Raw genomic sequence first — 23,514 nt, forward strand, 5'->3', positions numbered from 1 at the left:
CCCCGTACCCCACTCCCTCATTTCCAGGAGTGTTTCTCTGCAAAGAAATAAAAAAAACCCACCTCAACGAAAGAATCGTGATCGAACATCCCAGAAGGACTACAAGTTCTCAAAAGCCTTCACCAAACTGTTAAATGAATACCACCAGTATTACTTTTTGATGGAAGTGAGGAGGAATTCTCCAGGCTTAAAAAAAAAAAATGCACACCCCATTTTTTGTATCTGTATTGAGAAACCCTTCCAATGGTATTAAAACATTTACAACAGACCCTGACAAAACTAATCACTCCACAAAACTTGTTTCTACATTTCAAGGTCGAAGATGCTTATTCTTTGCACCACGCTACATGACACCGGCAATTACTGCAATGCCGAAACACTTATATGCAGCTGCTCTTTCTTGGTATTCCACAGAATGCAAGGCTTGCCTGACATTGGAATGATCCCGTGAAATCATTTGTCCTGTCGTGGAGGTTTGACCTGAGAAAATGTTGCTCTTTCGTTCAACAATCCATCGGAGTGTTCTCTTCCCTTTTGAGAAGATTTCCGATGGTCTAGCATCAATATAGACCGGGTTGGTGTTGCTTTTAGTCTTCCACTTGATGATAACATTCTCATCAGCTAATTTAGGAACAGCTAGGATGGTTGAAATAGTATTGATGGAGAAACCTATTCTCTCAGCTAATTATCATTCCTCATTGGAAATCTCCTAATTTCTTCATCGAGGATACAGTGTACTAAAACTGAGCAATGAGATTGTTCTCTAATGAGTTGTGTTGTATTTCTCGAGACGTTTTATTGTTTTGCAAAGGAGATGCACATGTGTGCAAGCCTCACAATTGTGAAAGGGCAACCCATGACATTTGGTAGGACAGCGTGTATTTTGATAGTCATCGGAGAATGCTAATTGTATAAAGTCAGCTGTTTTCATCCATCTGTATAAAAGTGAAAAATGCAAAATGTCCCACAATCTCAGTACAAATACAAACAATATTTCCATGCTAATTTTCAGCGAAGTTGTGAGATATATTTTCACTGGGGGAGTTTGGGGGAAATAAATAAATATCTTTTCAGGTTTTTGGAACTGTATAATACTATATATATATATTTATATAATTCCTATTTATATTGTTGCGGATATGAGGATTGAGTTTTTTTCTTATTGTGTTTTTATTGTATAGTAAATTGTTGTAAAATATCGCCTTCCTGCCTCCAGTCTGTTGTATAAAGGTCAAAGGGCGTTCCGGTAGTTAATTCCATAAAGCATACATTGAAGGACACTATAATATCCCTGTTCAGTAGTTTATTTCCTTATTCTGTGTATTAGGTTAAGGCTTTGTCTTCCATTAAAATGACACTCCATTGCACCAAGTGAAATAAGATAGATTCCCTTCATTCTTCATTCCCATTCCCAAAAACCTCCATTTCCCCTTTCGTCATGGCCAAGCCTCAATTTGCCAATTACATCCCCTCCAAAACCACCATTGAACATGTGCTCGGGTCGGGGAAGAAAGGCGTGCCCGCCCGTCGTCATCAAGGGCGGAGCCAGAGGGTCGCGCGACCAACCATGGCCGAGGTGAGCACACCGATGGGCGTGTCCTGAAGGCCGGCGGCTTAATCGCCGGAGGCGCTATAAAGGCGCGCGCAAGAAGTGCGTGGGTTGCGTTGTGGTGGTCAGTGGTTGCGTTGGTTGCGTTGGGTTGTCGATGGTGAGGAGTGGTCGGACCAAGAAAGAGAAAGAGTTGTTGGACTAAGAGAACATAGAGATCATCCAAGGAGATTATCATCCAGGGAAGCACAAAGCCTGTTGTAGTCCTGGCAAAGCACGCGACGTCCACAGCAGCAGCAGCAGCGGCGGCCACAGCAGCAACAACACTCAACAGCCGCTTGGGGCCTGGACGGCGGTTTTGAGCAGGGCCGCGAAGGAATGGCGGCTGCTAATCGTGCTGCAGGACCCCTTGGACCGGCCTCCCCCCCCCCCCCCCTCCAAGCCATCCACCTCCGCCATTCCTATCATCATTCCCCGTGTGAGTCGTCTTCGTTTGTTTGTCCTGGGTATTAATTAAGTCTGTTTAGATAAGCTAGCAATTTTCACTGTGTCTCTAAAATCTTCTGTATATTATTTTCTTATCTTTCCTTCTCCTTGGTTATTTTGAGCCTGTAAATAGTAAATAAATTTAGTAGTATTTGCCAACCTTTTCGTCTCCTCCTTCTTCTTCACATCCGTGTCGCTTTTGTCTTTTCCATATTGAATAGCTGTGGCGCGATCCGGCCAACGTTCAGGAATCGGGTTAGTCGGGGTAACTCTTAGGCCGCGGTGCCTGTTAGGCCGCGGTGCCATCCGCTCGGCAAACCAACATCCTTATCCGCGGGCCGTAACAATATATATAATAATAATAATAATGCATTTATTTTATACTAGGGCATGCCCGTACTATATATAAGCTAGGACGTGCCCGTACGTGGGTGCCCGTTCCTTGCCAAAAAAAAATAAATAAAAAAATTTGTGTAGGGGTGTGTGTGTGTAAACATCCTAGGGCGTGCCCGTACGTGGGTGCAAAAAAACATGCGTGCAAACAACAACAACAAAAAAAAACTTTGAAACCACGTGGCAGTAACGACCACAGAACCCCCCCCCCCCTCTATTTACATGAATGGTTTGGTCCATTCGCAACGACCACAGAACCCCCCCCCCTCTATTTACATGCAATGGTTTGGTCCATTCGCAACGCCAAAGCGAACGGCGAACGGCTAAATCGCCATAGCTCGGTAAGTACTTGTCTGATTAATTTCAAACCTTGAAAAGGCACATCCTCGGGTCCCCAGCAATATACCTGGCAAGTTGCAAGTATATCGGACCCGTGGTTGTCGAGAAACAGCGGTCACAGACAAACAAACAAACGTACAAACGTACAAACGTACAAACAAACACACAGAGATTACTGGAATTATAGATAGATAGCGCTTTTCAGGGAGCCCAAAGATGCTTTGACAGAGTGCAAAACATAATGCATAGCAAAATATAAAAACAATTGCAAAAAAAACAAGAATCAATAGGGAAATATTAAAAGCAAAAAGGAGGGAGAAGGAGAAGAGATAGTCAGGGGTTAAATGCTGTGGGTTAAATGTTGAATGCAGTGTTGAACAGGTGGGTCTTGAGTGATGTTTTGAATGTGGTGAGTGAGGAGGAGTCTCTGATGGTGTGATGTAGTGAGTTCCAGAGGGTGGGAGCAGTGATGGAGAAGGCCCTGTCCCCCCAGGATCTGAATTTGGTCCGGATGGAGGGGGGTCAGGAGGTTGGTACCAGCAGAGCGGAGGTTGCGGTTGGGAGTGTGTCTGGAGAGGAGGTCAGCCAGGTAGGATGGGGCCAGGTTATGGAGGGCTTTATAGGTCAAGAGGAGGATTTTGTACTGGATTCTCTGGGAGATGGGGAGCCAGTGAAGCTTGTAAAGGACGGGGGTGATGTGGTTACAGGTCCGGGAATGGGTGAGTAGACGGGCAGCAGAGTTCTGAATGTATTGGAGTTTATTGGTGATTGTTGAGGGTGAACCATAGAGGAGGCTATTGCAGTAGTCCAGACGGGAGGTGATGAAGGCGTGGATGAGGGTTTCTGCAGCCATGGAGGAGAGGGATGGACAGAGACGGGCGATGTTTTTCAGGTGAAAGAAGTCTGTCTTTGTGATCTGTTTAGTGTATTTGTCGAAGGAGAGGGTTTGGTCAAAGATGATGCCAATATTCCGGATGTGAGGGGAGGTGGATACTGGGATACCGTCGATGTTGAGGGCAAAGTTATGGGTGGATTTGGTGAGCGTTTTTGGGCCAATGATGATTATTTCAGATTTATCATAGTTAAGTTTGAGGAAGTTAATTTGAAGCCAGGATTTTATTTCAGTGATGCAGTTTGTCAGGATAGAGTGGGTGGCGGTGGAGATGGACTTGGTGGAGATGAAAAGCTGGATGTCATCGGCGAAGCAGTGGAATTGGAGACCATGACGGCGGATTAAGTGACCGAGGGGGGACAGGTAAAGGATGAAGAGGAGGGGGCCAAGAACTGAACCTTGAGGGACACCTTGGGGGAGGGGAGCAGTGGGGGATTTGCAGTTATTGATGGAGATGAACTGGCGTCTGTCAGAGAGGTATGATTTAATCCAAGAGAGGGCAGTGCCAGTAACGTTAAAGGTGGTTTCAAGTCGGGTGAGGAGGATGGTGTGATCGATGGTGTCAAAGGCGGCGCTGAGGTCGAGGAGGATGAGAATGTTGAGGTTGCCAGCGTCAGAGGAGAGGAGAAGGTCGTTGGTGATTTTGAGGAGAGCAGTTTCAGTACTGTGGTTGGAGCGGAATCCGGATTGGAATGTTTCATACGGGTTATTTGCAGAGAGGTGATGTTTGAGTTGAGCGGCTACAGCGCGCGTTCCAAAACTTTCGACAGAAAGGGTAGGTTGGAGATGGGTCTGAAGTTGTTTAGGGTGTCAGGGTTTAGTCCAGGTTTTTTCAGAATGGGGGTAACAGCAGCAATTTTGAGGGATGGTGGGACGATGCCTGTAGACAGGAAGGAGTTTATTGTTGCAATGATAAGTGGAGAGAGAGCAGGAAGGGAGGCCTTGACAAAGCTGGAGGGGATGGGTCAAGAGTGCAGGTGGCAGTTTTCATTCCTATGAGGAGTTCAGAGAGGTCAGCAGGGGAGATTGGGGAGAATTGAGACAGGGGATGGCAGGATAAGGGGGGGCAGGTGGTTTGAGGGGGAGCGGGTGCGGCGGTGGTCAAGCTGTTGTAGATGTTTTCAACTTTGCGTTGGAAGAATGAAAGGAAGGAGATGCAGTTGTCTACTGTGAATGACTGGGTGGTGGTGTTCAGGGGGCTGAGGAGTTTGTTTATTGTAGAGAAGAGTGCTTTTTGGTTTCCGGAGCCAGAGTGGATAATTTGAGAGTAGTAGGCGGAGCGGGCGCGGGAGAGGGCATCTTTGTAGTGTTGTAGGTGATCCTTGTAGGCTTGGGAGTGAATTGTGAGACCTGTTTTATTGCGGAGTCTTTCAAGTTGGCGAGCACGAATTTTCATCAGGCGGAGTTCAGGGGTAAACCAGGGAGCAGAATGGGTGAAAGAAACTGTTTTGGTTTTTATAGGCGCAAGTTGGTCAAGGCAGGAGGAGAGAGTGTGGTTGTAGTAGTCAGTGAGATCAGAAGGGTTGTGGAGGTCAACGAAGGGAGAAGTGGACATTTTTTCAGAGAGGGTGGATGAGAATGAGGTAGGTGAAAGAACGTTTAGCTTACGGAAGTTGATAGTGCGATAATGCCTTGGTGTTGGGGCGGGGATGTTGATGGTCATAGTGATGGCTAAGTGGTCAGAGAGGGTGAGGTCGGAGCCAGAGAGATGGTGCAAGATTAATCCAGTAAAGCAGACAAGGTCCAAAATGTGACCACGGTTATGGGTAGGAAAGTTGACATGTTGAGTGAGTAAATCAGTGAAGTCAGTGGTTATCGTGGAGTCAGTGGAGTCCATGTGGATATTGAAATCACCAAGGAGGAGGATTGAGGGGGAGAGGGAACATAGCTGGGTCAGAAAGTAGGAGAAGTCAGACAGGAATGATGGGTGTGGTTTGGGAGGGTGGTAGACAACAGCCATGACTGACTGTGTGTGACCAGAGAGTTTAAAAGCCAGGTGTTCAAATGATGGAGCAGATGCGATGGAGATGAGGCTGGTCCTGATGTCTTGTCGGTGAATAACGGCAATTCCACCACCTCGGCCCTCCGAGCGTGGTTTATTGATGTAGGAATATCCATTGGGTGTGGTGAGGTTGAGTGTGAAGTAGTCCAGAGGTTGTTGCCAGGTTTCAGTGAAACAGAGAAAGTCCAGTTTATTTTCCAGGATGAGGTCGTTGAGGATGAGGGATTTGTTGTTGAGGGACCAGGTATTGAACAGGGTGAGCTTGATGTTGTTTTTTACGGCGGGGATGAACTCAGGTGATTTGGCCAGGGTTCGCAGACAGGATGTGCGATTGTGTGCGTTGCTGTGACCAGGTGCGCTGGGACGATGAGTGGGAGTGCGCTGAGCCGACCAGAGGACGGGGATGGAGTGACCTGATTGTAAATGAACAAACTTACGACCGGAGCCACGGTGAATGTACCTGGGTCGTCGCAGGAGTCCATTGGATTTGATTGCAGAGATGCATGATGGGGTGGAGCGAGTATTAAGCAGAAGAAGCCTTGCGGCAGAGTACCGCAGAGCCATGCCAGGCAGGAGCGAAGAGACGAGCACGAGGCCAAGGTTGAGGAGGCGAAACAATGGTCACAACCCATGGGAGCGGTCACGAGGAAACAGCGAAGGAGCCGGGCAGGTGAAGCCAGGAGCAGAGCCGGGACCATGCAGAGGGCAGACTCAATGGCCAAAAATCCGCCACGACCACCAGAGAAGCAAGCGAAAGACAATGGCCCAGTCGGAGAAGCGGCGAGCAAGCGACGCCAGCGTCCCCTCCGGACCGGACCGGAAGCGGGTTATATGTATATGTATAATAAGATACGACGAAAAAAATGCACTATTCCTTGTTCAAAAGGGAGTCTACTACTTTTCAAGGCAGGCAACATATTGTAAAAATGGGATCGTAAACTCAGGGATGAAGAAAAGGATGGACAGCCAAAGAGAAGGACAAATAATATCTTCCAGAAAACCATGTTTGCATAATTAAACTCTCCTGGTACTCCGGTGCTTGTTTGTTTTCCAGTCGACAAATGACAATAATTAATTTTACTGATTTATGTGGCTATTTTCAACTGTTTTATTCAATGGGCTGGGTGACGTACAGTCACGTGAAAAAGTAAGTACACCCCATGTAAAGTTTTGACTTTTTCAACATATTTCAACATACAGCTATTTGATCTTCATTTCAACAATATTGATAGATAAAGGTGATATAATACAACAAATATCATGAAACATTTACATTTTGTAGTCCATTGTATAATTTAAATAAACATAAATGCAAATTTCGCATGTGGAAAAAGTAAGTACACCCCTACATTTATCACAACTTCAAATACCTGAAATTAGAATCAGGTGCACCAGCTCAGGTGCAAATGATTAGAACATCATTGGAGATAATCTTGGAGGAACCTGTCTTATTTAAACCTCAGACATTTAGTTTGGTTTGCTCTTTGTTGTTGAAGTGTGCGGCGTCACCATGCCTGGATCAAAAGAGCTCTCTGAGGCCTTCAGAAAGAAGGTTATAGATGCCTACGAGTCTGGGAGGGATTTAAAAAGCTCTCCAAACAATTTGAAATCAATCATTCGACTGTCCGGAAGATCATCTACAAGTGGAGAAGATTCCAAACAACTTCCAACTTGTTCAGGCCAGGCCGCACCAGCAAGTTCAGCCTGAGAGCAGACCGCAAGATGCTGAAAGAAGTCTCGAAGAACCGCAGAATGCCATCACGGGACCTACAGATAGCTCTTGCCACTGTTGATGTCAAAGTGCACGAGTCTACCATTAGAAACAACAACACAACATGCATTTTAAGGCCATTTTCCCTGCTAGAGCGGGGGTTAGCCTTGCGGTCCCCATGACAATCTTCTCCATCTTGCCCTATTTTCTTCATCTCTCCTTGTTAACCCCCTTGCCCGCATTTCTTCTTCCACCATCTTTAGCCAAGTCTTTCTCGGTCTTCCCCGTCCTCTACTTCCTTCTACATTCATTTCCATCACTCTTCTGAACAAGTCACTTTCATCCTTCCTCAACACGTGACCAAACCATCTAAACCTGTTCCTCTTCACAGCATCAATCACAGGCTCTATTCCCATCATCTTTCGCAATTCATCATTTGTCTTCCTCTCTCTCAACGATACTCCACACATCCATCGAGCCATTCGCATTTCCACCCTTTCCCAACCTCCGTTGCCGCTCTACGCTCATTACCCATGTCTCGCTCTCATAAATCATAACATTTCTCACACATGCAGCATACACCTTTCCCTTCAGCTTCAACGACACTCCCCTCCTCATCAGCACGCCACTCAGTTCCCGAAACGTATTCCATGCACATCTCACTCTAGCAACCGTTGCTGAGTCTGATCCATCTTCTCCATTCAGCATGTCTCTGAGGTAGCAAAATGTTTTCACACCTTCCAGCTTCAAGCCGTCTCCAAGATCCAACTCAACATTTCCTCCATCTGCAGCTCCCTCTGTGCACACCTCACATTTGAATGTAGCTGCCACACTGGTTAATGACCCTCTCAGACCACTACATTTTTGATGAACCCACTCAGCACACATTGTACATTGAATGGAGTTCACTCCGACACCCTTCCTGCACAGAGCACAGGGCCACTTCCCAGTTCTTTCCACCTCACCACATGCTTTACCACTTGCCATCACCTTCGTCTTTCCGATATTCACCTTCAGACCTTTTGTCTCCATACATTCCTTCCACTTGTTCATCTTTTCCTTCAGTCCATCCATACTTTCCGCAATCAACACCAGATCATCTGCATACAACAACTCCCAGGGTAAACCCTCCTTTACGTTCTGAGCCAGCACCTCCATCACAGCTACAAATAGTAGTGGACTTAGTACCGACCCCTGATGCACTCCCACCTTCACCTCAAACTCACCACTGTTCCCGTCCTTCGTCCTTACAGCTGTGCGCGCTCTTTTGTACATTGCCATCACTACTCCGATCAACCATTCCTCCACTCCTAACTTCCTCAATGCCCATGTCAATACTTTGCGTGGAACCCTATCGAATGCTTCTCCAGATCAACAAACCCAAGAAACAACTTCTTCCTCTTCTCCATGTACTTCTCCTGCAACTGCCTCACAATAAAAAGCGCGTCTGTCGTTCCTCTTCCTGGCATAAATCCAGACTGCATTTCGTCGATCTTCACTTTTTTCCTTATCCTCCTCTCCAACACCCTTTCCAATACCTTCATTCCATGCTCCAATAACTTTATCGATCGGTACGAGCCACACTCCAGAGGGTCACCTTTCCCCTTGTATAGAGGGACGAGAGTACTCAGTTCCCAATCCACTGGAATGCGGCCTTCTTTCACCACCAGATTACAGATCTCTGTCATTCTCTTCACACCCCAACTTCCTGCTGCCTTCAACATATCTCCCACAACTCCCGTCGGCCCTCCCACTTTTCTACTCTTCATTGCTTTTATCGCTTCCTCAACTTCCTTCTCAGTTATCTTCTCTGCCGGTCCTAAAACTGGGTTACTCTCTATGTTGCCATCCCATTCATTCTCTGTATTCAACAGAATTTCCATACATCTTTTCCATCTTCCTTTAATTCTATCTGGAATAATCATCTACCATTAGAAAGAGGCTGCACAAATTTGATCTACATGGGAGGTGTGCCAGGAGGAAACCTTTGCTGTCCAGAAAGAACATCAGGGCATGACTAAAGTTTGTCAATGAACACCTAGGGAAAGATCAACACTTCTGGAACAATGTGCTCTGGACAGATGAGTCAAAGGTAGAGCTATTTGGCCACAGTACCAGAAGACATGTTTGGCGAAAACCAAAGACAGCATTTGACCACAAGAACCTCATACCAACTGTAAAGCATGGTGGTGGAAATATTATGGTTTGGGGCAGCTTTGCTGCATCAGGACCTGGGCAGCTTGCCATCATATAATCCACTATTAATTCTTCATTGCACCAGAGGGTGCTTGAGGATAATGTGAGGCCATCTGTCGGAAAGTTGAAGCTCAACCGAAGGTGGACCTTGTATCATGACAATGATCCTAAACATACCAATAAGTCCACCAAGGAATGGCTGAAAAGAAAGAAATGGAGGGTTCTGGAATGGCCAAGTCAAGCCCGGATCTATATCCCATCGAGATGTTGTGGGGGGATTTGAAATGAGCTGTGCATGCAAGAAACCCCTCAAACATCGCACAGCTGAAAGAATTCTGCATGGAGGAGTGGGCAAAAATTTCTCCCAGTCGATGTCAGAGACTGGTAGACAGTTATAATAAACGCCTACTTGAGGTTGTTTCTGCCAAAGGGGGCAATACCTCCTATTAGAGCCAAGGGTGTACTTACTTTTTCCACATGCGAAATTTGCATTTATGTTTATTTAAATTATACAATGGCCTACAAAATGTAAATGTTTCATGATATTTGTTGTATTATATCACCTTTATCTGTCAATATTGTTTAAATGAAGATCAAATAGCTGTATGTTGAAATATGTTGAAAAAGTCAATACTTTACATGGGGTGTGCTTACTTTTCACGTGACTGTATAACAAGACCAAGCCCGTACTGCTATCCAGCTGGGTCCGAGCGAAAAGCAAATGCCATGTGAGCAAACCTGTTCCTTGCATGGTCTCTGGGCTTAGCAGTACTAAAAAAATAAAAGTAACTCCTTGGACCTGTAACTCAAATACATCTGTCAATTATTTATGATGAAAAAAGCATTGATGTTTGAAAAATAACAACATATTTGAACTGCATATATATATATATATATATATATATATATATATATGTACTTGTTCAATAAAGAATGAGTAAATGTCATTAACACTTGACCAATAATAAAGCAGGTTTCAGAGCTGGAATTAAGAAAGAAATAAAAAAAAAAAAATTTCTTGCCTTAGTTGGTGATGATGATGTGTAACAAACTGACTCTCTGTACCCACCCTAGTCAGTTGCACCCAACTGCTCCTGTACTCTGTGTCTTTTGTACCTGGGAAGGTGGATAAGTTCCTGGCAACCCTCGACTCTGTTTCTGCAACTGGACCGGAAGGCATGAGCTCAGGTGTCCTAACAACCTGCTCTGTTACCCTTGCACATCCTCTCACTGCCCTTTTCACCCTATCACTTGCTCTAGGTCATCTGACCTCTTTTTGGAAATCAGACATTATCACCACGTTACATAAACAAGGTGCAAAAACAGATCCCCTTAACCACAGAACTATTGGCTATTATCTTGCTTCCAATCAGCAAGGTCGTGGAATCCATCATCACAGTTCACATCAAATTATTCCTTCTCTCGAATGGCCTGAACATGAATTTGGATTCAGACCATGTCATTTTACCTTGAACATGCTACTTATCCTCTCCCAACAATGGATGGAGGCCCTCAATGTTAGACATGAGTTCATGGCCATCTCTCTATGTATCTGAAGCTTTTGATATAGTTTGGCTTCCTGCGTTGCTCTTCAAAAATCTGCTGATGGCATCCAAAGCTAACTCCACACATGTCTTACTGACTTCTTCTACTCTCGTAGCAAATGTTTGGCTCTCAAAGGAATCCTTTAATCTCGTCTCCCTGTCAAGGCTGGAGTGCCCCTAGGCAGTGTTTTGTCCCATTCCTAATCTTCACCAATGATCTCTCTGATTCTCTTGAAAAGTCTCCTTTATCTATTTGCTGACGACTCCACCCTCTGCTGTGACATCCCTCATCCTTTATATAGGCAGACAGCAACCTCTTTCCTCTATTCAGACCTTGCTATAATCACAAGCTGGTCACACTTGGAATATATCTTTCAATATAAAATAATAATATTCTGTATAATAATATATAAATTTAATAATATACCTGTCAAATGTGACACTCTCACTCCCTCTCTCTCCAAAAGGACTGCCTGTGTTACCCTGCTGCAAGCACTCACCCACAAATCTCTACACAAATTAATACATGTAAACATCTTCACTGGTCTAAGTACCTCATCAATAAATCCTCAGTCAAACATGAGGTTTTTAATACAAATGGAATGTGTGCTTATAATACAAAGTGCACACAATACATATTTAAGTGAAGAAACGAAAACACACACCATCGAATTACACTACTGCACCATACAGAGTAACCATCCAGACCAAATATATTGAAGTGATATTTTGTAGAAGGCAGATGAAGATGTAAATCACCATCAAAGACAAGCTACCAAATTATGGTTCGGAGCAGGGTTCCACATAAAACTCACCAGAAAACGTCGGCGTTGCTTCCACTGGCTACCCTGTGCATTGGTGGCACGGTGCGCTGCCGTCGCCAAGGCAATCAGCTGCCACTCTTCAGCTGATGGTTCTGTTGGAGCTTCCATGTCACGCTGCAGTTCGTGACGTTTACGACGCTCACGATTTTCGGCAATAAGATGTCGCTTGGCTTGCCGCTTCTGTTCGTCAAGAACCACTGGCAGGATTACGATAAAAGATGGGGTCAGATTAATGGGACTCCCAATGAATTATCTCATTATATACACAGACAGCATCATTCTTTATGCATTAACAAATGATCTAAAGCAGATTAAAACGCTACCAAGTTCACATCTGCATTGCCAGATGTCCAAAATTGTGTGCAATCCAGAAACCAGGACACATGCTTTGAGAAATGTCTGCGTTATTTGTGCCATTTACAGTATGGAACTGTAAGAAATTTGTGATGGTGTGCAGTTAACAGTTACTAATGGATGGAGTAAGTTATAAGCCCTAACTTACGAATTACTGTCTCTATTTGCAGCAGAGTTTATCATTATCATGAAAATCTGGTGTAAAAACATGAGAATTCACCAATTTTATTATTCAATATTCAATTTAATATATATATGTATATTGTAATAATCATTTACATAATAATAATAATAATTAAAAATAATAATAATTAATAATAATAATTAATATTAATAATAATAATATAATAATATTATAATATAATAAAATAATAATAATAATATTATATTAATATTAATATAATATATTAATATTATTATTAATATTATTAATAATAATAATAATAATAATAATTTACAATAGTAATAATTTAATACTTTTTAATATATATATACAGACTTGGCATTTAATATGGAATTTTTTTTTTGTGGGGGTGAACTTACTTTTCAAGATGACTTAGAACCAAAAGTTCATTGGAATTATGTTGAAATTATTCTAGATTTTGTTAATGTGACCTTTAAAAGAAACAAAAACCACATTTGACATTTCGAAGCAAATAAATTGATCCTTGAAAGTGATGTAAACTGATATCGAACTCAATTCATGGACAGTGCTGTGTTAAACTTCTGTGCGTTTTCCAGAAGTATCTCTTTATTTTGCACATTAGCCAAAAATTTTTTTAACAAAAACAAAAGTTACATTACGACTGGGACTACGGACAGTAAAATTACAGTTCAGTACGCCGTGTAACCCCCACGAGCATTCAGGAGAGTACGTACACGTTGAGGCATGCTGTTCACGAGATTTGCCAAGGTTTGGACAGGAATAGCTTGCCATGCAGTTACAATAGCCTGCTGCAATTCATGCACAGAGGCAGGCTGCTGGTCCAAGTTGTCGATTTGACGCGTTAATTCTGCCCACAAGTTCTCTATCGGATTCATATCCGGGGACATGGCAGGCCACTCCATATGCTCTACACCACGGTCAGCAAGAAAGTGTTGGATCATGCGAGCATGATGAGGCCATGCATTGTCATCTTGGAAGACAAAGTTTCCTCAAAAGGCTGCACGAACAAATGGAAGCAATGTTTCTTCCAGAATGGCCCTGTGCTTGAACTGCTTCAGGTTTCCATTCAGAACAACCAGGTCAGTTTTGCCCCCTGCATGAAAAGCAGCCCACACGGTCACCCCACCACCACCAGCTTGGACTCTTGGCACTAAACAATCTTCGTTGTAGGCATCATGCACTTGTCTGTGCACTCGGACGCGGCCATCTTGACGATAGACCAGAAATCTAGACTCGTCACTGAAGATCACGTGATTCCAGTGTCCTGGCTGCCATTGACGGTGCTCTCTGGCCCACTGCAATCGGCACTGGCTGTGTTGTCTGGTCAGGCGTGGCTTTCTCAGGGGACGCCTGGCACGATAGCCTGCTTGAACCAGTCGTTGGTTGACTAGCCTCCTGGATACAGGCACATATGTCAGTTGCTGCCACTCAGCTCTAAGCCGATTAGCTGACTTGGTATGGCCATTGCGGACTAACCGGTGCAGCTGGCGATCATCCCTCGTTGTGGTTCTGCGGGGACGTCCTGGCCTCGGTATTGGAGTAGGGACACCCCTCTGAGCATTTCGTTTCAGGATCTTTGACACCTGACCTTGAGTGATGCCATACTGCCGAGCAATAGCACGCTGTTTCATGCCGGAATTTCGTAAAGCCACCACTAAATGACAAACAGCATTGTCGAGTTGACGGACCATCTCCAGGGGAAGCGGCAATAACTTTTGTAGACATGTAGCAGTTGTTTTCCACTAATACAGAATGCAACAACCCTTATATACCCGATTATGAAGCCAATCGTCAAATGTACCTGTCCATACATTTTGTCACGCCACCTGTGATATAATCCTGTTGTTGACTTCTTGCTGCAACAGATAATCAGTGACATGGTTCTTTTAACAAAGAAATCACCGAAGCGTAAAAGAAACTCACCAGATTGATATACCGAGTTCAGAAAGTAAACCCAAGTCAAGAAAAAAAAAAATATTCCATATTAAATGCCAAGTCTGTATATATATATATATATATATATATATATATATATATATATATATATATATATATATATATATATATATATATATATATATATATATATAGTTACGGATCTCAGAGACGGCACTCCCCTTAACAAGGGGGGGTTAATCCCCTTGGCCTGTTAAGCTGGCCGCCTCTAGTCCTGGCACTTACAATGCTCTTTTGTGGGGTGAAATTGGTCAGGGTTATTGGTCAAGGTGTTCTCCCGAATACCTTTACCAATCCCCCCGCAAAACAGGGAGACAAGTACCGCTCGAACCACGGACAAGATGGTATTTTCCGAGCGGTTTAGCAATCCGCGATTCAAGCCGTTAACAAAGGACTAAACCCGACTATTGCGGTTGGCCGAATCGTGCCACAGGTACTCAATCGAAAGAAGGGACTAAAGCGATCGGGGGAAAGAAGAAACCAAAGTAAGGAATACCAGACATTTATTAATTATGTACAAAACCAAAGAACCAAAGAAGAAACGAAAGTAATATACAGAAGAAGAAGAAGACACAGGGCAGCCTGAAGCAGTCTTATATTATTCCCCAGGACAACAAACAGGACAGACAAATAGACTTACATGAAAGGGAATAGCAGGCAGGAATGACTGGAAGAAGGGATGAGAAGGCCCAGGCAGATGGTAGGCGTCGATGTCCGGCTCCAGGAGTCGACTCGCGTCATGGCAGGAAAACCCTCGCAGGCAGCGAGCGCGTATCGTTCACCGCGAGCGGACGTTGCATATAGCGATGGGACTGGGATGCTCCGTCTTCTCACGCGTCTCTCTCCCGCAACTCTTGAACCCTCTCACTCAACTCGTACCTTCTCACCCAACTCGTACCTTCCCACCCAACTGTCCAAGCAGTCCCTTGTAGCCGCTTTTATTGCTCGTGTTGGAATCAATGTGCGCTCCATAGAGCCACGCCCGCGATGGTCTTTCGTCAGCCCTGGTTGGCTGGTGGGGGCTCGCTGGCCCCGCCTCAGGTGGTGTGTCGGCGTGCCACGCCCGTGATCTGGCGGCTCCGCCCCCTTCTTCCTTGGCTTGACCGCATGGCTAATGGCGGCTGGGGCGAGCGCTGAGGCGGCTGCGGCTGGCAGAGGCGCGTACCACAATTGGTTGGAGAGGGACGTCGCAAAATGAACGGAATAGGGCCTATCTTATTTGATTAATGCAACGCAGATTCAACTAATGGGAACAGATCCTTAACTGAAACACATAATAATGAAATAACTACGGAGAGGTCCTATGGTTCGCTACGTGTTGTACATGGACTAACTATGGTGCGATCTTTAACAAACCAATTGATGGGGATATTTACAGGGGAACATTTATAAGGGAAACGTTTCTAAAATTTAGCGGTGAAGGTTCTAAAAACCGTAACAATATATATATATATATATATATATATATATATATATATATATATATATATATATATATATATATATACATACATACGTATATATATATATATATATATATATATATATATATATATATATATATATATATATATATATATATCTATCATTTGGGGAAAATTGTTTCAATGGGGATAGGGTTTTGGTGTCTGGTGGTTCCTGATACATAGGGGAAATTTTTTTAAGTTTAAAATGTCTTCGACCGTAAATGCACATGATTACAGTTTCATAGAAAATACAAAAAAAAAAAAAAAAAAACAACACCAGGTACCATTTCCAATTTATTGAAGGAATGTGCTTACAGTTTATTAAAAGTGTTTAATCATAACGTGCCGTGAAACTAAAAAAAAAAAACAACAACAACATGATCATGTACTGTTGCAAATTTTTATTTAACTTTTTTTTTTATTTAACACACGCAACTTTTAACATGATGATAATGATGATGATGATTAAGAATTAAAATCCAGTGAACTCCGCAAAGTCTGAAGACGACCCAAATGAAGACAATCCATACATTTAATCCCTTCGATAACCATCTCTCGTCTCCCACCTACACTCACTCGTGGCCACCGTTTCTGTGCTTTCCAACCAAATCCTTTCTTATTTTGCTGAACTGCCCCGATGATTTCCTTCATTTGCAATCTACTCTCCACATCTTCAACCATGCTCTGAATGTTCCACTTAGTTCCCATTCGTATATTTAGCTCAAGTTCACTGATCACTGGATCTTTTGAATTAAAGCACCATTTGGAATCTGTCTTTCCCAACCTCGTATTCTTCAGCTAGCGACCTAAATGGCAGCTTTACCTTTGAAGTTCTGCTGTATAAAACCAAACTAGCTAACATTTTTGACAAACCCAACCATTTCCGAATATATTAATTGGTGGTATTCTCTATCCTCCACTCTTGTTAGAGTGATCTCATATTTGGAGAGGCCATAAGACACGAGGCAACAACCCAAATTGATAGCACCATATCCTATCCCTCCCTGGAAAGCTTCAACCATCAATTGTAGACAGACCTTGCACAAGTTGCTTCTACACCTGGATTCCTCGATGTTCATCTGTTAATGGTTGTGCATACCATCGTACCAGAGCCTTAACTGGCTGTTAATTCAATGTGGGGATTCTATCCCCAGCCACCACAAAATAAAGCTCTTTCGCTTTACCTATCCTCATTGAAAGACTCCTGCTCTTCTTTGGCTTAAAGTCCATCCTGCTCCATGTAATTTGCTGTTCTAGTTGCTTCAACCCCATTTTAGCTGTTTCCAACTCAAGAGACAGAATGGTGATGTCATCCATAAAGGCTCTTATTGGTGGATGTGGATTTTTCCACATCACAAACTGTACCAGTTGCTATTCATTTTGCCCCATGGATAATTACTTCCATAGACATAAGAAACAGCAATAGTGAAATCACACACGATTGGTATGCCTACTTCAACTGCCTGCCATTTGTTTGTATACTTAGGTGTAGAAAATGTAAAAAAAAAAAAGGTATTGTAATATTGGACAATCCCCTTCCTCACTTTGTTGGGAACCCAGAAAAAATCCTTGGCAATCAGGTGATGCTGCACTGAGCCATATGCATTCGCCAGGTACAGTCATATAAATTTTATGCAACCTGATTTTATGCATTTTATGGATTCATGTTGCAGATTTTGTGCAACCTTGACCTTTGACCTTTTGATCTAAAAAAACAATTGGCTTCTAGCTTTTGATTGGTCAACCAATTCAGTGTCGCAATATGCAGATTCATAAAATTTCAGGTCAATTGAATGAAAATTGACAATTTTATACAGCCTTGACCTTTGACCTTTTGATATAAATAAAACAATCAGCTTCTAGCTTTTGATTGGTGAACCAATTCTGTGACCCAATATGCACATTTTTTAATTTCAGGTCAATCGGATGTAAATTGACGATTTTATGTGATGCTGACCTTTGACCTTTTGATAAAATAATTAATCTGTCTTCTCCATATTCTCATAATAAAGCTTTGTTGAAAATTTGATGACAAAACTCAAATGGTAAAACAGTTATGGCCCGGACAGACACACACACAGAAGTTATTGCAAAACCCAGTCTTCCACTAAACAGGGGATGGGCTAATAACAACACTAATGATAAATAGCATAATATTAATGATATTACTAGGCAATATTAGTACTAATAATATTCCCCCTCTGCAAGAGGGTTTTCCTCCTCGGACAAGTGCCAAGTCAACGTGCATAAATAGCTTATCTTGGCATTTCGTCGGGGGACTCCTGTCAGAAGTAGAAAATATTATAAACCACAAATATGTGTGATTACCTTTTTAAACAGTTGCTTCTGCTGTTCAACACTAAACTGAAAGGAAGGAAACCCGACGTTGTTGAGGCATTATATGAGCCTAGATATTCTGCAATCTACTGTATATACCACATAGAGGATAGATAATAATAATGTTTATTGTCCACAGAAAATGGAAAATTGCACTGTCAAGGAAGGCTCAGAAAGCTCACATGACGATAAATGATGGCAAAACAATAGCCATAGCACAACAAAAATATCATGACCCCTCCTGCTGCTCCCGTAGTGAGCGGGTGTACTCAGGGGCGTCGAGAGCTAGCACGGCCCTGGGGCAAATAACCTCGGGGCCCCAACCCCACCCTTTCTCTCTTTTATAACTTTTTAAGGAACTTTCTTTAATAAAAAACAAAAAACTTAAAAAAACAAATGGTCACTTTTATTTACCCGTATGATCGAAAATAAAAGAGATAGCGGGACGTTTGGACCGATTGAGTCAATTCGCACCCTCGACCGTTGAACACTATTTCTCCATAAGATTGGCAAAAAAATACGTGAGAAGATTGTTAATAATTTTTTTGGACAAAGAGATACAAACCCATTTCATTATAATGCATATTTCTGGTTAATAACCATTTTCTTTAAAGTTTGAAACTGTACCATTAACAGCGGTAAATGTTATTTTGTTTCCGGCAGGAAAGCTGGCAAGGCAAGCAAAATCAGCTTCTGGGTTTAAATGTAATGATGAGGAAATGAGGATGAGCCGATGAGGGATTTCACTGTACTGTTTAAAAAAAATTACATGAGAAGCTCAGGCCCCTCAACAAAACCCCGGGCCCCGAGGCAGAGACCCCTCTCGATTCCCCCACCTCGACGCCCCTGGGTGTTCTAGTTTAATTAGTTACAGGAATCACATCACACTTATTTTAACATGTACTATAAAATAACTATTCTAATGTATCCCCCATTGTATCACATAGGGCAGATCTGTAACATCCCCCCCCCCCCCCCCTCTCTCCGGACTCATCCTAAATCCGTGAAAGGGACAGCATCCAAACACACAACTCCCCTCCTCATCTAACCCAATGCTTTGCATCAAAAATTTAATTTCCCTAGTCTAAATGTCGATAAGCTTTCCTGTCCATCCACACACTACACACAGCACTTTTGCTCGATCCCAAAAATATTCAATAACAACTATTTAGAATGAGGCAGGGGGCTCCAAGGAGGGGCAGCACATTTCTTATTCAAGTTTGCACCCATCCCACAAGCTCCCCAATTCATTGTTCCTCGGCACATTGGCCATAATAATAATTGCTCACTGTGTTCATAATGTCAGGCAGGCAAGTAGTAGGCAGGCAGGTAATTGACAGGAGGCAGGCAGGTGTTGTCATTCAAGTGACAGCAGGCAGGATGACTGGCTTCATCCTAAGCTATTCCTAGACAAATTCTAACCTGCCCCACTAATCTCTCTAAGCTCTATCTGCCAAATTTATGTACTTCCCTCCTGGGAAGAAGCACTTGTATATGCAGGAATTAAAAGCTGAAGTTGCGCGACGTTACTTGGCTCGATGGTGGAGTGGGCCTGATGGGGGTGTACTTACCCCGAACTAACAATTTGGGACTCAATGGGCCCTTCCAAAATGCAATTGACCCCCTCCTCTTTTTTCCAGCCCACAGACATTGAATGGTGTGGAGGGGATGAATTTATACTCTACCTAGTACTTTCAAAAACATTTTATTCATTCCTTCTTTTAATCCCTCATCTATTGTGGACGAATAAGCAATTCCACCTGCTGCGCCGCATGCTAATGCCACTCTTCAATTTGGGCCTTGCCCTCAATTTTGCTTCTTGTGCTCCAGTACAATCTCGTGGCTGGGCAGTGTGCCCTTCTGCAGGCTCCCTACCTGCTCCGCAATCCAGCATCCAATGCTCCTGAGGCCACCACACTACACTCCATCAGAATTCCGAGACATGCAATGGCACCCCCTTACCATGTGCTCTCTTGCATTCACTGTATCTGGTCCTTTCCTGGGTACACGAGCCTAATACAACAAAATTTAGAAACACCCATGCCTTTTTTGAATAATGCGACCTCTGCCGCTCAATGCGCTCAAGGCCCAGAATGCATCCTCAACAAGTTCTGCCTCACAGTCAGGCCACACTCCCAGCTCTTAACCACACATTTGCAGCCAATTTCTTGAATTTACACAGCACCAGCACCATCTTAGCTTCAATGTTCCAAAACAATGGAATCCTCCTTATCTACCTATCTCAAAAATGGGAATTCGTCCCAAGAGATGAGGAGTGGGTTTGTACTCCCTCTTCACTCACCTCACACACCCACTTCACACCATTCGCACTCCTATACATTTATAGAGACTGTACCAAATAAATACATACTAAATAAAATCAGTTCGCCTCAGATCCACGTCAGCTACAATTAATATGGCAATAACACTCAGGTGGAGAGACAAGAAGATGAGGTAGAGAGAAAGGAAACCTGCTCCATGCATGATGCTCGCACACACATCGTGGGTCTTTTCTCCATGTGCACAGCAGATCAGTCCAGTGCCGTCTCTACCGTCCTTGCATGCCATCCTTGCGAGGTGGTCCAACCACATTGCAGCTCACCATGTACCCAAAGCGTAGGAACAGCAGGCTGGGGGAAAACACTTCAAAGCGTGCAGGTACTGAGAAGCAGCAGGGGCGAGCAACCAACCATGAGTAGCAGGGATCCAGACGGAAGAGCCAACTGTACGAACAATCAAGGGAACCCCACACCGACACAGTGTATGCCTTTTATAATGTTCCACGAGGCATGTCACACCACACACGGTGTGCACCAATTGGCTGAAGCAGCCTGTCAGGCTATGTTTGATTGGCGGGCAAACTGGGATAATTCCATATCACACAAACACTGGGGCGGGGAAGAATAGATCTTTCCAAACACGTGCTCAACACATTTCATTAATTACATTCATCAATTACATTTCATTAATAACGACTTTTTCCAATGGAGCATTCTTCAGATACGCTGTTCAACTGTGCAACTCTGCTTTCTAAAACTCACACTTAACAGTTACAATTTTTAAGTCTCCAAAATCTCATCCTCATACAGTTGCTTTTTTTTTTTCTTCTTTTTTTTTTTACCTTTCTTAACTCTTCTTTGCTTATAAAGTGCTTTGTAATTATAAGAGGAAATGGATAGAGCTAAGAAATGGTTAATTTATAGATATTACAATAATCAAGCACTCTGTAGCATCAAAAGTCCCTGTAATTAGGCAATATAATTTTTTTTCCTCTTTAAACATCGGGCAAAAAATTATGGCATCAAGTAAACTCAAAGCTGCAACTTCAATTGAAATGTTTCCATAAAAAAGGATCATTTAAGATGCTTACATGTACACTGTATGTATAGTGCTTAATTGCTACAGTCACTGCAATGAGCACGGGTGGATGAGCTCCCGTAGAGAGCCAACGGCCATCCAGTAAGGAGGTGGTGTCTCCTAAAAACACCCATCTAGTTTGGACCGGTTCAAGCCATACCAAAGACTTCAAAAATGGTATGTGCTGCTTCCTTGCTTGAAAAGGATAGAGCATGGACAATCCCTATCCGATGGCATCCATGGGAAGGAGGAAATTCCTCATCAAGAAATGCCCCGCTGAGTACGGTGAGAAAAGCGGCGCTATTGTTATGACGTCACTGGTACCCAGAGTATCCAGGGAAGTGATGGATAGCACTTCCCCCAAGCTCAGTGGCTGTGTTAAGTGTTTGTCTCATATGTGTGTGTGTGTGTGTGTGTGTGTGGTGTGTGTGTGTGTGTGTGTGTCAGCTCTTTTACGAGCCTTAGCCAATGTAGAAAAATATATATATATTAAAATTATAATTATTTTTTAAAAATTAATAAAAAAATACAAACTATAGGACCAATATAATGAATACATAAATATATAAATAATATAATATATATATGCAATATATAATAATAAATAATAATATGATTATAAATATATATATATAAATGTATACTTATATATGAGGGCCAGTCAATAATTAACCTTAAAATGGTGATATAAATTTGAGAATGCAATGTGTGTCGTTGTAGACGACGTATATTATATCTATGGGTAAGAGTCATGTTTTGCCTGTTTTAGATCTGGCAATATTGAGTGTGTGACGTCAGTAGAGCACTAGAGCAGTTCCAAGACAGCGGCTCCATTAGAAGCATGCACCAGGGAGGGGCAACGTTCTGTCATCCGTTTCTTGGGAAGTGAGGGTGTGAATCCCAGTGAAATCCATCGCAGAATGAAGATGCAATAAGGTGACGCATGTTTATCGCTGCAGCAGGTGTACGACTGGCACAGGAAGTTTAAAAGTGGAGTGTCCAGTGTGGCAGACGCTGCTCGCTCGGGCCGGCTTCACACTGCCCGACACACCAGAAATGGTTTCAGGAGTTGAGCGCGTGCTAAGGGAAAACTGCCGCATTACGCTGGATGAAGTGGTCTCCGAATTGAACATTAGCCATGGTTCAGCACACCATGTCAATCACAACATGCTGGGGTTCTGCAAAGTGTCTGAAAGGTGGGTGCCTAGACAACTCACACCCAAACTGAAAGAACGGCGAGTGGACGCTTGTGAATAACTTCTTCGACGTTACGAAACAGAATGTGACGCTTTCTTACAGCGCGTAGTGACTGGGGATGAAAGCTGGGTCCACTACTTTCAGCCAGAAACGATGGGGGCAAGCAAAGAGTGGCGCCATTCAACTTCACCGAAGCCGAAAAAATTCCGCACACAGCCATCTGCTGGAAAGTGATGCTGATGCTCTTATAGGATAGCCGAGGCCCACTTGTAGAGCATTACATACCCAGAGGGACTACAGTCACCAGTGCATCATACTGCGACCTCCTTAAAAATAATCTGAAACCAGCAATCGGATCAAAACGTCATGGACTACTCACTACCGGTGTTTTGCTGCAGCATGACAATGCTTGGCCCCATACTGCCCGCGCTACAGCTGCAACAATCGAGGACCTGCATTTTGAGTGTCTTCCTCATCCACCATACTCGCCAGACCTCGCATCTTCAGATTACCACATCGTTGGGCCACTTAAAGAGGCCCTTGGTGGAACCACTTTCTGATCAGAGGAAGAGGTCCAATAGGCGGTGCACGAATGGCTACACAAGCAGCCAAAACATTTTTCTCGAGAGGAATCCAGGCCTTAGTAAAGCGCTGGAAAGATGCATTGAATGCAATGGAGATTATGTTGAAAATACACAGTTGTTTCACACGTACATGCAATAAACAAGTTGTGAAAAATATTTTT

The 23,514-nt window shown here is 43.3% G+C and overlaps 1 protein-coding gene across 1 annotated transcript in view; it reads right to left on the reverse strand.

The window, feature by feature from the left end:
- LOC137431359 (thyroid hormone receptor beta) overlaps positions 1-23,514 on the reverse strand; it is a 74,500-nt gene that overhangs the window by 25,648 nt on the left and 25,338 nt on the right. The window contains exon 5 of the mRNA XM_078781929.1: positions 11,928-12,133. Coding sequence (XP_078638055.1) covers positions 11,928-12,133 — 206 coding nt within the window. The remainder of the gene's footprint in view (positions 1-11,927; positions 12,134-23,514) is intronic.

This window comes from Myxine glutinosa, chromosome 7, assembly GCF_964187855.1.
Source record: "Myxine glutinosa chromosome 7, kmMyxGlut1.1, whole genome shotgun sequence".
Classification (NCBI taxonomy): Eukaryota; Metazoa; Chordata; class Myxini; order Myxiniformes; family Myxinidae; genus Myxine; species Myxine glutinosa.